This window comes from Lutjanus erythropterus, chromosome 17 (genome assembly GCF_056507025.1).
Source record: "Lutjanus erythropterus isolate fLutEry1 chromosome 17, fLutEry1.hap2, whole genome shotgun sequence".
Lineage (NCBI taxonomy): Eukaryota > Metazoa > Chordata > Actinopteri > Lutjaniformes > Lutjanidae > Lutjanus > Lutjanus erythropterus.
In genome coordinates, this window is record NC_139333.1 from 30595462 (window position 1) to 30611260 (window position 15799).

At 38.1% G+C, this 15799-nt stretch overlaps 1 protein-coding gene across 1 annotated transcript in view; it reads right to left on the reverse strand.

Moving 5' to 3' along the window:
• Positions 1 to 15799, reverse strand: part of ryr2a (ryanodine receptor 2a (cardiac)) — a 239346-nt gene that overhangs the window by 112565 nt on the left and 110982 nt on the right. Inside the window, exons 7-13 of the mRNA XM_084740136.1 lie at positions 15005 to 15104; positions 12985 to 13081; positions 10666 to 10740; positions 7377 to 7533; positions 4728 to 4892; positions 3280 to 3401; positions 589 to 772 (exon numbers count right to left, since the gene is read on the reverse strand). Of these exons, the coding sequence (XP_084596262.1) occupies positions 589 to 772; positions 3280 to 3401; positions 4728 to 4892; positions 7377 to 7533; positions 10666 to 10740; positions 12985 to 13081; positions 15005 to 15104 (900 nt within the window). The remainder of the gene's footprint in view (positions 1 to 588; positions 773 to 3279; positions 3402 to 4727; positions 4893 to 7376; positions 7534 to 10665; positions 10741 to 12984; positions 13082 to 15004; positions 15105 to 15799) is intronic.

Sequence of the window (15799 nt, forward strand, 5' to 3'; positions counted from 1 at the left end):
CAATGTAGAACTGTCACAGTACAGGGGAGCTCCTGTGGTTGATGTTTTCATCTCATCTACCATCTAATTTTAACATAAGCGACGTATGCTGCCATCCAGACAACGTCTTTTTCAGAGACATTCTGTTTTCATCTATGTTTTATACAATGTCACACCTTTTTTTTTTTTTTTTTAAAGCTCACAGAACAAACACAACACGCAAAAACACCCCTAGTAAATAAGACTGTGCGGGAGGCATGATGCCAGTCCCTGGCACGTTTTTACACATGACTTTCTCAATGGTTTCTGTGTTATACTTCAATAGAAAAATAAATGATATTTAAAAATAAATAAATAAAAATCATTAATTAATAATAAAAAGCGGTTATTGTTTGAACTTAATGTGAATATTATCAACAAAACTGTTCAAAGAGATGTCACACTGAACAAATTATACTGTACAGCTAAGAATTTGAATTTGACATTTGAATTTTCCAAATGTATTTTCTGGCACTTCAAGCACCTCAAGCTGAGTTCCTAATTTGTGTTAGATTATAAAACAGAATGAGATTTTAGGTAAACACACAGACACACACACACACTCCTTACCTCCTCCTGAAAGAGATTCTGTCTGTTCTTCAGAGCTCTCAGCCGGTTCTGCTTGTCTTCATGTTCCAGGTGGTCTCCAGGAGGTTGGAAGTAGCCAATCAGGTCCTGCAGACTCAGGCTGACTGAATCTATTGGTAGATCTAGAGTGGAGCTCTTCCCCTTTTTCCTCAGTGTGTCCAGACCCCTGCAGCAGACAGAGCAGAGGACGTCACTCACTGTCATCGTAACTCTTTTGACGGCTGCTGCTGGACTGCTGCTATTTACTGCCTGACATTCTGTTGCAGGCTGATTTATATGCAAAAGTTTTGTAAGTCAGTGTCCATGTGTTGTGTAGCTGTCTGAGTAACAACTTTTAATATCTGCAGTGAGTTTGTGTTGAGAATTACGATGCTCTCAGGCTGCTGTGTTTCGGCTGAGCTGGTTGGTTGTGACAGGCTTGTCAGGCTGAGCGGAGTGTTTATGTGCTCCTCCCTGCTGCTCTCCACTGCTTTGATGAATGGCTGTGATGATTCTCAAGTCCAAACTAATGTACTGGGCTTAATGTTTAACATACAGCTACATCAATTCAAGTGGCTTGTCTACGGGCCAAGAGATGGAAGCAAACTTTCTCATAGTGCACTGTTCAGTCGCTTGTATGTGTGCATCAACCAATGAACCTGCAGCTTGTCCGCAGCTTATCTTAAATACTACTTGAAAGATCAGCCTAATTTTTTGTGTGCATTCATGAACGTATGCTAAAAGATGTCTGCGATTCTGAATTTTTGAAAACCCTTGAAAACCTTTTGTGACGGCGATCTCTCAAGAACGCCTTTATGGAAGTTTCAGACATAACTGAAGAATTCATGTGCTATTTATGATAAAAAAAAAAGAGTACATAAAATGACTCTTTTTTTTCCCTCAGTTTCCTGCAGCTGTCCTGAATTCTACTTTCAGTTGTACCAGAATTGAAGGGATAGTTCACTCAAAAATTAAAATTCAGTCATTATCTACTCACCTTCATTCCAATCGAAGGTCAGGTTTAGTTTTTTTCAGACCACAAAACACAGAAGTTGCAGAATCTCCCAAACAATGGAAGTGAATGGTGACCAGTTTTCAAATGTAAAAAACAACAGAATAAAAAGCATAAAATGCCTCCATGCTGCTCATCTGGTGTAATCCAAGTCTTCTAAAGCCCCAACATGCCAAGTTGACAAAAAAAATGTTCTTTACACCATGTTTTTAGCCTGAATCTTCACTGTAGATCCTTAACTTGGAGCCACTTTCATGTGCACACTGTCTGAACTGAGTGGCTGATGATGCCAGACGAGCAGTGTGGAGGCATCTCGTTTTATTTTTTTGTTTGTTTGTTTTTTTTCCAGTTGTTTCTTTCTTGTACATTTGAAAGCTGGTCACCATTCACTTCCATTGTTTGGGAGATTCTGCAACACTGTTTTCCTGTGAAACTCCAGCAGTGTTTTGTGGACTAAGAAACTAAATCCAACTTTCAATCGCCATGAGGGTGAGTAGATGACTGAATTTTCATTTTTGGTGAACTATCCCTTTAACAAATGTTGCCCCAAACTAAAGTTCTTGATTTCATTCTACATTACTGTTTGGCAATAAATGCATCACTGCATACGTCCATGTGCTCCATATTTTTAGTCCTGTCACAATCTTTTCACTTGAAAAATAGGTCCAATTAATCAATTAATCACTTTGAATCATTTTGAAGAAAGTTCCCTGATTTCAGCTATTATGAAAGTAATGACATTACAGTTTCAAGCACCACAATCCAAAAACCAAGCACGTTTCAAACCTTAAAAAACACTGTATTACATTCAAGTGTTTTCAAAGATTTCCAGCACCCATAAGAGCCCTGTGAGCTGCACTTGCTTGCAGGCTTGAAACTGCAACATGTTTGTAACTGTTCTAACTCTTGGCAGCACACAGAGAACAGCTGCTGAGGCTTCAGACAGGAATACAGCTGCTTGTTGCGTTACAGAAATACGTCACATGGTAGAGAAAGCTACTCTGCAACAACCTGCCACATGTTCACTGAAGGAGACGGCTCTCCTCAAATTAAAAGGACATTAAAGCAGAGTGCAGCGTGTTTGCTGACTCACACGCACAGTGTACATTATTGTAAGTGCGAGACATTTGCTTTTAATGAAGGCACTATCAGTATCGTGCCTCATGTTCAATCTGAGCAGCCAGTATTCCCCTGAGCTTCATTTCTGCTTCCATCTCCAAGGAAAATGGTAAAAAGCTGCAGTACATTCACATTATGGGATGGACTGTCCTAGCATTCAAGAGAAACTGCAGCATGTTTGTTAATATACTTGATGGACACATGGGACAGTGGTGTAGCTGGACAGTTTGGTTTTGCACAGCTGTATTCAAGGATCAAGAATCTTGTTCCTGTTGAATTTCTCACAGCTGCTTGGGCTCGTTGTTCAAAGCCTTTTTCACAAGTGCATCACTATCTGCTGCAATAAATCCCTGTTAATCACAAAATGTCACTTTAACTTCTCAGATTATTCTGCTGCTGCTGCTGCAGGAGTTTAATCCTACCTGACACACACAGCAGCCTCTGATACTGTCTTATTACCATACTGTTCTATTGGAGCTTCTGTATCACATATCTGTGTGTGTGTGTGTGTGTGTGTGTGTGTGTGTGTGTGTGTGTGTGTGTGTGTGTGCGCAGTAATCCACCTGATGAACAGGTTGAACAGAAAGACAGTGCTGCGGATGACTCTGGCAGTGCGACTCTCCTCGTGTTGTGAGCGAGACAGTGTCAGCCCGTCGTCCATGTGACCCTCGTGATGCATGATGGCCTGAAAAAAGAAGCAAGTGTTTGAAAAACAGTGACCTCACTGACCACAAAGATGATGTATAACCTCAGCTGTCTTCAGTCTGTCTGAGGCTAAATAAAAACAAGACAATGACAAGAGGATGACGAGAGAGCATCCAAGGACCCCTGTGGTTGAAGTTAACATTGTGTCAACTGACCTAAATAAGGAAATTTTAATTTGAAGCCATACAGGCTGTTTTCTATGAAAACTCATATCTGTCGGTGAAAGAAAAAAAAATATCCCCATGGTAAGTCATAACTATGAAATAAAAAGTCATAAGTATGAGATAAAAAGTCAATTATAGGATACAAAGTCAAAATTATCAGTTATTATGAACTCACGTCTCATTATGAGATAAAAAGTCATACATTTCATCTCATAATTATGACATGGGGATTTTATTCTCATTCACTGGTGAAAATGGGCTTCCATAGTTTTCTGATTGAATTTTTAATGATGAGAATGGCTATAAGAACAAAAGTAATAGGTGTGTCATGATTCAATGCAATTTTCAGTTTAAATACACTTATTTGCACTGACAGCTATGGTCACTGTTAGATTATCAAGTCTTGACTTGTACAGAACAGATCACTGGCCTGACAATTATCAATTACATTGTCATGTCTTTCTTTAAAAAGTTAGAAAAGTGCAGCTTCAAGTAAACGGCAAGCTATGCTGTGTTGTCTGTGAAGAAATCTTAGGTGAACTGACCATCCCGCTTTTGATTTTGATTGATTTTTTATTTGGAACTGCAATCTAGAGTCAAGCATTATTTCACTTTTGACATGAATAAAATGCTACATTCTCTGTTATGTTCTGAAGCACAAAACATGCCCACACCTCTGCATGATGCTGGATTTTGTGTGAATGCAGCCAAAGCAATCCTCAGTCTGCTCTGCCTCTATGTGTGTATATATGTGTGTAAAACTCTTTCTGCAGCTCTCACAGACTGGGAACAGATGAGAGGAACAGAGATTATCATGTAACTGTTGGTTACTGCATTGTAATTGAGTTCAGAGCTAAAAACCTGTGTGTTGTAATAGCTGAGGGCTACACACCACTGCAAAACAGGCTGAAGCACAAGCAGATGCAGATGCAGACACCACCACACTCTTCTAGTGGATCAGTAGTGATAATTATGCTTATACGAGTCTATATATTGTTTTTTGGGTTTTTTTTTTAGGAAAATGGTGAATATTATGCCCTTAAGGAAGAACTACAGGCAGAACATGGACTGCAGTTACCAAAAAAATGACACGGGTGATAAAAAGTTCTTTAAGGTGCAGTGTGGTAATGGCCGTAACGTACCTTTCTCTGTACTCCACCCATGCGCGCACATTTGGCATCAACAGTCTGGTAGGTGAGCCACAGGCAGGTGTCAACATGTTGGATGTAACACACAGAGTCTCCATATTTAATGTCAGGAACTCCCATCCCATCCACCTCTTTCTTTACACCAGGGTCTAACTTTTCCTGAAAAGAGAAAGACAGAAACAAAGTGAACACTGTGGTTAATGACTGATTCAATGTTACAACATGATACATAATGAAGGATACCTCTTCATTATTAGGGGGTGGGACTCACCAGAGACCCCATGATACAGTCTTATCATCATACTTAAAGTTTTTATAGTGAGTTTTTACCTGGTTATGAAACAGTCTCAATGTAATCCATTTACACCTGGTATTAAAATGCGATCTGTACCTGGATACATTATCTGGGTAAGGAGAAACTCATGCTAATGCAAGGTGTAAATGCATGTGATCAGAATGTGATCAGATCTGCAAGGCCACATCTGGAGGTGGCTTGGATCTTAGGTAGATGTAATCCATACAACAATCTGGAGAACACATCTGGATACAGAACTCATTTTAATACCATTTTAATAACTGTAAAGTGTGTTTATTTGACCTTAAAGAGACCATTAGCGAGACGTCTGGCTGTCTCTTTATCTCAGTGTCTGGTTGGATTCTCCTGCCTGTGTTCACATTTTCCCAGCACAGTTACAGTGAGTGGTATGTTAGCCAGTTAAAAAGTAGCAGGACATTTTCAGATCATTTTACTTTTGACGTTATATTTTGTGATAAACAGTGGAAACACTACTGTTAAGGTACAATATTATTGTGATTTTAAACATTTTGTGATATGCTGAGTATTGTGATGATATACTGTAATGACCTTTTTCAACTGTACATTATGTCCCCAAAGACAAACTTTGTAAACATCTGTTTTAGATTCAGTTCAAAAACCTACCAATCCCACTGACCATCAGAAGAGTAATTAGTTTTGATTAGATTACTTTACCAACAGAAAATTAATCAGCCACACTGTTGATAACTGATTAACTATTTGAATCAAATTTCAAGCACAAATGACCAACAATCAATTGTGTTAATCTCTTATGAGTCATAGTGCGGCCTCAGTCAGAAGTTTACAGGCTGATGTCTCCTGCTTGATCAGAGAACACACAACATCCTTTAAAATTCTGAAAATGAATGAATGAATATTTGGTACTTATGATGAGGACTGGTTAAAAGGTTGAACAAAAAAGTGGAAATAATATTACTGTATAATATTTTTTATGCCAGTCTTGGGAAAGGGATATTTTTGTTCTTAGGCATTTAAGTGTGACTATTTCTTCTGAAGCAAAATCAATTTTATTACTTAAAAAACACAGTGGCATCTTAAATATCTGAAAATCAATGAACATTTGGTTGTTATGATCAGGACTGAAGCTGATTAAAGGATTTACCAAATAAATAAATAAATAAATGAATAAATAAATAAACTGGAATGTAACATGTAAGTCCCCCATATGACATAGTTTTAACAGGGGGGACATTTTTGTCCTTTGGGATTCATCTGTGCAGTAAAAGTTAAAGGTGCATGAGGGGGTTAAATCAGGGGTTCTCAGCCTTCTGTAACATCAGACCTGCTTCTGATGTAAAGAAAACTTCCAATCCATTTGGCGTCACTGCCTCTGAGGGAGCGCTGGCCTGCTAACACGTAGTACAAGTCTGTTCCTGATCATGTGTCTAGACTGCCGTGATGATATTAAAAGCTAATTGGTCAGTTAAATGGAGGATTTTAATTTTTTTTTGAATTTCTGTGAATTCTTAAGCACATTTGTACATTAAAAAAATAATAAAATTGTCCTTTTTTTAACGTCATCATTTTGCAGTTCTACTGTCTCTGGGACTACAACCCTGCTGTTGAGAATGGCTGCTTTTAATCACCTCAATGTGCTCTTTGTTTTTAATGTTTTAAATTTAATTTTTATCTTATTTTAGTTGCACTCATTTCTTTTACCTCACATGCTTTTATATTCTTATTTGTCAACTGTTGGTTTTAATTATGTTATTTGATCTTATTATATCTTATTTTTCTTCCTTTCAAATGGTTTGAATTCTCGCATCTTACTATTTTACTGATTGAATGCTGGTCTTAATTTATTTTAATTTGAATTCTAATTGGTTTTAACTTTAGCTTGTGTACACACTGTGTGTCTACCTTGTATGAAAATGTGCTATATAAATGTGTTAAATTGCTTTGGCATGTCTTGGTTTACTTTTTTGTTCTTTGTTGTTTTACTATTACTAATTCCTGATGTTGTTTCATTACTTCAGCATGTTTTATTGTTTCACTCTGTGCAGCACTTTGTAACTTTGTTTATAAAAGTGTTATGTCTTATTCTTATCCTGAATGAAGGTCAGTGAATTCAGAGCAGTCAGTCTACCCAGAGACAGGCAGACAATACAGTCATCCCACAGTCTCCATTCATTGTGCTTACAGAAAATACCATGCGATGCAAAATGATGTTTGCCTGTACCTGACCTTGTAAAGTATTGCACCAGGATAATCAGCCCATTAAAACACATTGCTTTCCTTCAGTTATGGTGAAATAATACATAATCAGCAATCATATCCTTCACAGACAGCGCTGTGGATGTTGTTACCTTGGAAGACCTGAAGCAGAACGCTGTGGACTTGACATCAGCTTTCTCTTTGTCCATCAGCAGCAGAGATTTGTCTTCTATCAGACTCAGATACTTCCCTGTAGTCACATGTCTCAGTCTGAATGGCTGACCCCAGCGGATGTGACTCCCGCTCCACCTGGACACAAACACAGTCACACACATGAAGAAATGTGGCTGATCAAATGATACTACATGTATACTATATAAAGTGAAATTTCACTTTCAATGTCACTAATGTATATTTTATATAAATGACTGTTTAATATGAACGTTATTACTCATAGTTACAAACCATCATCTCTTCAGTTCCCTTCAGCCTCACACAAGGTCATATTATCAGCTGGGGACACCAGGAGACGTCCCCAGACCTTCAGAGGCCCTGCATCACTGTGTGCCAACTGATTCTCTCAGCAGTATACACCACCAGAGCAGAATCTAAACTCAACTGGCTCCTGTTATTTGACTGTATTATTACAGTTACCTGTATAATTACAGTCTGTTTTGCCTGGAGTGTCTCACCTTAAATACAAATGTATTTAGGGACAGTTTTTTTTCATGTACTGGACAATTTTGAGACTTGGGTCTGTTTTCTTTCCATAACATGTCTTCTTTCAGACTGGTGGACAGAAAGTATTCAAAGGCACATTTAGGAGTTTATTTTAGCACACTTTGTCTATTTGCGCCTGTTGATTCACCAGAAGTTAGTATCAGATAGTGCCAGAGGTGGGAAGTAAAAACTACACACTTTGTTGCTGTACTTAAGTAGTCTTCAGGTATCTGTACTTTACTTGTGTATTTATTCTTCTGGAAACTTGTTACTTTTATTCCCTACATTCTCACACAAATATCTGTAGTTTTTACTCCTTACAGGATTGTTACTTTAGTTTTAATGCATTTGAGTGAATGAATTACTGATTATATTTATTTTCCATCACTGTGCACTGCCTTCCAACATCAAGACTGATTTCTTAATCAGTACTTTTTTTTTTTTTTTTTTTACACAATATCTGTACTTCTGCTTGAGCAAAGAATGTGTGTACTTTGTGTGGACACCTTTGGATAATGCTTCATTTGTATATTTAAGGATAAAATTTCAGAAAACCCGTAATACAAGAAATGATTTGTCTTAATCTAGGAAATCAGCTGTGGATGTTCCATGTTGAGACTATTAGTGAACATTTAACATTTGACCCTGTTCACTTGTAGTGTTTCCTCTTGAACTATCACAAACCTGTCCATGGTTATCAGTGGACAGACTGCATTAGGCTGCTGTGAATGTAGAGCTGCTACAGAAACCACATTTTATCAAGAGTTGGTGGTGACCAAAGCAGAGCTAAAAGAAAAGTGATTATTGAACTCACCATGTGTACATGCTGCTCTGTGTCAGCCAGATGTGTAACCAGGCAACTGTCTGCCAACACATTAGCTGTAACAGTTTTATTCAGTGATAATAGGCTCTATGAATGTTGTGTTTACAGCATGTTCTGCTGTTCCAAAGTAAGGGTTAAAACATAAACATGTTAAATATAGTGCAGAAACTAAATTAAGACCCTGAAGGCTGATGTTCATTCACTCCAGCACACAGTCCTGTTCAGCCGAGTCACAGATGTTCACAGCACAGATGCAGCAAAGCAACAACTGCCAGACTTCAGCTTGTTTAAGATGTTCATCAGGATAGATCTAAAATAATCTACAGTTGCTGTATTTATACGTGTCTCTGACTGATGCTAACCTGATGCTAAACTGAATTGCTGTAGAACAAAACCCATAATGAAGGTGGAATATTTGATTTTGTAGACAGGTTGACACCAAACTGAATCGCTGCCTTTATAATATAATAATGTTTGAATGATGTGGAATATTTTAATATTTGTAGACAGTCTGATGCCAAAATTGCTCATAATTGATTGAATCGTTTGAACTGAGTTTCTGGCTTGAAAACTGTTTATCAAAATGCAAATGTTTAAGATCTCTATGTGTGCTGGCAGCATTCACACGCAATTATTACAAATACACTATGTTTTTAAAGGAGCAAGTAGTCAGTGTAAAGGAAGAAAAAAGATGCACTGATAATTGCTTTATAATGAAACTGTAGCCCTTTGAATCAGAATTGAATCAAATGGTGAGGAGCCAGTAGATTCCCTCCTTTTGTCAGTGGGTTGTCAGAGGTGATACTTTTATTACACACAAGTTTGATATCACTTGGATTCATTTTAGGTGTGTAACAATGTTTGTTTAACATGTGAGCAGTTCAGAAGTACACAGTAATCAAGTCAAGAAATATTCTGAAAACTCGCTTTTGGTGAAATCCTTTTAATTTTTCACACTTTGTGTGTTAAAAAAAAAAGAAGTTTTTAAGCTACATATGTTTTACTACTTTCAATATCACTTTTCCATCACTGAAATGTGGAGTATAATGACAGAAGAGCATTAGCACTTTTACATAGAAATGGTAAAAATAGGAAGCTGCTGCCTGATCAACAACCTGGAATCAGGTACGGTCAGACCCTGATACTGCTGCTGCTTAGCAACTACTGAAGCCATTTAAAAGGTGTTGACTAACACACTGTGAGTAAAAGTTGTAGTATTATTAACATGTACTCTACCAATTCATGACAGACTCTTCACACTGTGAGGAACCCCCAGCACTGACCGCACACAGCGGAGAAATCTGAGTTTCAGAGACTTTATTTCCTCCATTTTGTGACTTTTAAAGAATGAAAAGTACACTGCAACAGATTTTTCATGTTAAATCATTCTCATTTCACTTTTGATTGTCAGGAAAGAATACAGAACAGGTTGCACCTCTGGCATAAACTCAGATTTTATTTCATGCAATTATTTTTTGCCCTGCCCTTAAAAGAAAACTGACTGGGCAGATTTTACAAAATACACACCCTTTTAGTTAAAACATTCCTTAAGTAATGGGAATTCTTCTTAGTCTAGTTTGGTGTAGCTGTGTTGTCTGGGTGGAAACAGGAGACTTAGAAGTTGTAGAGGTTGTGCACGTTGTACAGTGCCAGAAAGGGTTGTGAAAATGAAAATTAAAAAAAAAAAAAAAAGTGTGAAAATTTGTCAGAAATAGGGAGAAATACAGGAAAGCTGTGATCCTGGGAGGAAACAGGGAGAGGGAAATGGAAAACGTGAGTCTCCTAGGAAAATCAGTCGGGTTGGCAAGTATGAGCTCGACAAAAGATAAAACACATCTGTGTGTGCTGACCTGAGTGTGTGTGTGTTTCTTTTTGTGAATCAACTTGATTTTACTCACACGACCCGCAGTGTCTCCAGCCTCCACAGGGACCTGGCGTGACTGGACACTGCTCCCCCCTCATAGTGCACCGTCCTGGGGGGAAAAAAACAAAACAATCACACCTTCATAGACATCATACATACTTTTCTACACATATCGATGCACACTCCAGTCCTCTGATGTACTGAACGTGTAGATACAGTCTGCTACCACCTGGATGAGTCAGTAACAGATCTCAGCAGACGGTGAGCAGGAGAACACACAGTAGAACACAGTCCCTCTCACCGGCATTGTTTAACAACATGGCCGTCCCCTTTGGGAACATCTTAAAACTATAATTATTAATAGTCCTGCCTGTCTGAGTCACAGCGCTGCTCAGGCTGTAATGGGAGTTACTTTCCTTTCCTGCAGGCCGTGCTACGTTTCCTCACAACGGAAGCTGAATACTGGATTTTTAAAGTGGAGGGTGAAGAAGAGGCAAGTTTAAAGGGACAGTTCACCCCAAAATATTATATAAATTACATATTTTCCCTCTTACTTGTAGTACTATTTATCCATCTAGATAGGTTTGGTGTGAATTGCAGATTTTGGAGATATCAGCTGTAGAGATGTCTGCCTTCTCTCCAATATAATGGACTTACAGCACTCTGCTTGTGGTGCTCAAAGCACAAACCTACAACAAAGGCACCCCAGATGAACAACCTATCAGCTACGAGTGACACATGAACAGCCAATTATTTAACAGAGAAACCCCACGTGTGCTCCTGCCCTGGCTCGCAAACAGGCAATCATATCCCTAGGTGCTATGAGTGACACACAAACAGCCAATCTGTGTTGTTCTGTTGCCCCATCAACAAGTGACAAACATGAGGCAAACAGACACAAACAGACTGCCTCTCAAGGTAAAAAAAACTATCTAGGTGGATAAATAAAACTACAGGCCAGAGGAAAAATGTGTATTATTATTATTATTATTATTATTGTTATTATTATTACATGCATTATTGGAACAGGAGGAGGTGGTGATTCCTGTGATCAGTAGACCTCCTGCCTCCAATCTCATCTCTGTATGTCTTTTCAAAGAAAGAAAAAATGGTTTTAGAATGCATGAAACTCCAACTGCAGCTTCTAAGATTTGCACAACACTGAGTATGTTGTTCTTTCTGTTGAACACTTTGACATTGAAGGACAATAAATGTTAGCCTCCTGCTGCTGCTACTGTACTGACTTTCTTTATGAATGTCTATAACTGAGTGACAGCAATCAAATATGACACCTACTGACCAGAGATGGGAAGTAACTAAGTACAAATACTTTGTTACTATACTTAAGTAGATTTTTCAAGTATCTGTACTTTTCTTGAGTATTTGTTTTTCTGACAACATTTTGACTTTTACTTCCTACATTTGAAGACAAATATTTGTACTTTTGATGCCTTACATTTTCAAACATGCTTGTTACTTGTTACATAAAAAGGCATAACAGGAAGTATACGACGTAACAAGACAAAAACAGTATAAGACGTAACAAGAGGGAAACTTGTAAAAGACATAACAAGACGGAAACAACATAAAACGTGTAACAAGATGACTATGACGTAACAAGACAAAAACTACGTAAAAATGTAATAAGACAACAAGATGGAAACAACGCAACGATACATAACAAGACAAAAAATAATGTAATAAAACAGAAACTATGTGAAAATTGTAGCAAGACAAAAACAACATAAAAATGTAACAAGACAAACAATGCAACAATACAAAAAAAAGGATGTAATAAAACGAAAACTGTGGAAAATGTAAGAAGACGATAACGTCATGAAAAACATAAGACAAAAACGACATAAAAGACATAACAAAACGAAAACTGTGTAAAAGATGTAACAAGACAAAAACTACGTAAAAGATGAGACAAGATGAAAACAACACAAAAGACGTAACAGGATGAAAACAATGCAACAAGTTAAAAAAACAAAATAAAAGATGCAACAAAAGAAAAAAGACAGAGGGAGACTTGACCCTGGAGAAAAGTGAGGTTCAGTCAGCTTTGCACAGAAACAGTCAGAAGCAATTTCCTCCAGAGGACATTTGCTGAGAACAAAATGTGTGGACTTTTGCCACCTCTGCTACTGACTCAATATCCTGTGTCTAATTTTATAATTTAGCAGGTTTATGCTCACAGTTGTCAGGTAAAAACTGGGATCTGATCAAAATGTCTGCACAGAATCACTGCAGGTACAAACTGCTCCATACAACCACATGAGATGAAAATGTTACTAAACCGACGACCTCAAGCCCATAAATCAGGCCAGTTTTAATTATCAGTGCACGTTACCTCCTCTGCTCGTCTCCATGCTCTCCAGATGGAACAGTCAGACACTCGTCCATGTGACCGTGAAGGAGGCGCAGGACGTCCCCTCCTATCAGGAAACCTGCAGGCGAGAGAGAAAAAGGGAGAAAAAGGGGAGGAGAAGCAAAAAGAAGGGAAGCAGAAAAAATAAATGAAGTCAGACGTGGGGGAGAAGAGTGCAGAGAAGGGTGAGAAAGAGGGAGAAGGACAGACAGAACACAAGGTGACAGACAATATATGAATCATAACACAGAGAAAGAGGCAGTCAGGTTTGCAGTACACATGCTACCTCATCCACACTTTGCACAATTTTAAAACTCATGTGAGTGTTGTGATGAAGCTGACGGTGCTGACGTGGGAGGAGGACAGCAAGGATCGAGAGCAGCAGGCCAATTATGATATTAAACACAACAGGGACAAGCACTTCTCAAACCCACCTGCTCACATACAGTGTATACACACCAGCAGACTGACGGAAGTTCAGTCCTATGACAGGCAATATCCAAAGACAATTGCTGTGTCCTAATTCCATAGTGCTACGGATGCATGATATGATTTTTTGCTGACACCATTAGATAACCAATAATTTCTCATTTTTGTACTTTAAAGTTCATAGTTCATGGACCCTGTAGTTTATGTACAGAGAGTACGAAAGGCTCTGTTGTAGTGAGTAATGATGGATTATTTAATATTTCACAGCTCTGGAAAAGTTTACAAACATACTTTGCATTTTCTGGAGCATTTTGCCAAAGAATGCATATTAAATGCTTTGATATTCTGTCAAACCAGATGTTAGTATAGCCTATATTTACTGGCTAATATGTGCCGTTACCAATGTAGACAATGTCGTGCAAGTTCAGTAAGTTCAGCAAGTTCGTTCAAAGTTCAGTTCATAGAGATTAAAATGAACTGGTTAACTTTCACTAGTTCAATAGTTGACATTTTTTAATTTTGAACTAATGTATTAACTACATGTATTTTGTATTTATTTTATTTGTAAATGTTTTCATTCAACTCAAAAATTCAAATCCTAGAATAACTGCAACGACTAATACAAAAAGAGAGATGGACTTTTGGTTTGAATGCAGATGATGCCTGACATGTACAAGAATTAAAATTACATGTCAAAAAACCCCACAACTAACATAATTACAAACAACAACAGTGATGTGATTACTCTGAGGTTCAATGGTAACACTCTGACGTCTTACATGAAATGTGTCACTACAATTCTTATCAGTAAAAAATATGTCAGTTGTCTTATTAATTAGTGCACATATATATGTATTTCATATTAAAACATGACAAGAGTATTTTGAGTGATCTGAGAGTTATGACAGTGATTGATGATTTTTGTTAAGTATGCAAGTCATTTTGAGAACGTTTCTCATTATTTTGATATACTAAACCATTATTTTGAGATTCCAAGATATTATTCTGATAGTGTTTCTCATTCTAATGACTTCAGGATCTTCTTTTTGGTAGAAATGTGTTTCCATAGATGCAGATGTTTGGAGATGAGTGTATAATGCAGATCTACCTGTGTGTTTCTCACTGTTAACAGACTCCAGCCTGCAGTGCAGTTCATACACTTCACTGATAAACCACAGAACATAGAGAAACATGAGGCTTCATGATCAAAACAAAGTTTTTATATCACGTCAACACTTTTGTCCACATTCAAACACTGTTTTAATCAGCTGATGATGTGAACACTGTTATCTATGAATTACAAACTGATTAGTTCAGTTCACTGTATTTTTGTTGTCTTCAGAGTATTATTACACTTGAAAACATGGTGCATCGAATGTGTCCAAGAAATCTGAATTCAACCTCACAAGTTAAGTTGTGTCAAAACAGGAAGCAACAATAAAACAATGTACAAAAGCCAGAAGAAAAGACAGTAAAACCACAGTACAAGCAGCAAGCAAGAAAGATTTTAAAAAGCAGAAAAGATAGAGGACTGGAAAAAAGGAAACAGAGAGAAAAACACAGACAGGTGTACCTTGTGCTACTTCACTGCCAGAACAGATGGGAGCCACACTCCACAGTGTCTGCTGGAAGGCTGCGTCTACGTGCAGACTGCCGTTACCATAGGACAGATGCTGCGGGAGGACAGACACAAGAGCCAGGATTAAAAAGACAAGTGACACAGCAGAATGAAACACAGACAAACACTGGAGGATGTTCCTGTATATAGAGATTCAGAAGGACACATCTGGTCTGGACACCAGAGAGTCCGCTGTGCACCACACGCATCAGAGCGTGCAATTGGTCAGTCAGTACGTGGTCAGCAGAGCTTTTTGCATTCGATACGGCGGGTGACCAGAGGATGGACAGTCAAGACAAAAAAAGGCAGAACAGAGAGAGAGACATAAAGAAGAGAGGATCCTTTGAAGAGAATGCAGCAAAATGTTGTGAAATGACTGAGTTCAGGGCCGTCCACACCACGAATGATAACTACAACAATAACTATAACGATAACCATGTCAGCATCCACACTGATGACTGGTAACGTTCTGTAAACAGCAGTGCCAAGCATGTGCTGCACACTATCACTGTGTCAGCAGCTACATTGTGCAGAGAAACAAAAAGAAAACCAAGAGGACATAGGTTCACCGGAGTCTTCAAAGACCAGGGGAGTGTAGTCAAATCCAACACTCGTTTTTCACAAAAGTTGTTGACATATTTACTCAGGTTGTCATATGGTTTACCATTATGGTTTCCTGGTGATCATCAAAGAGTACATCTGTAATGAACTTCAGAGGACCCATCAGACCCTGTGGCAGTATGTCTCAGG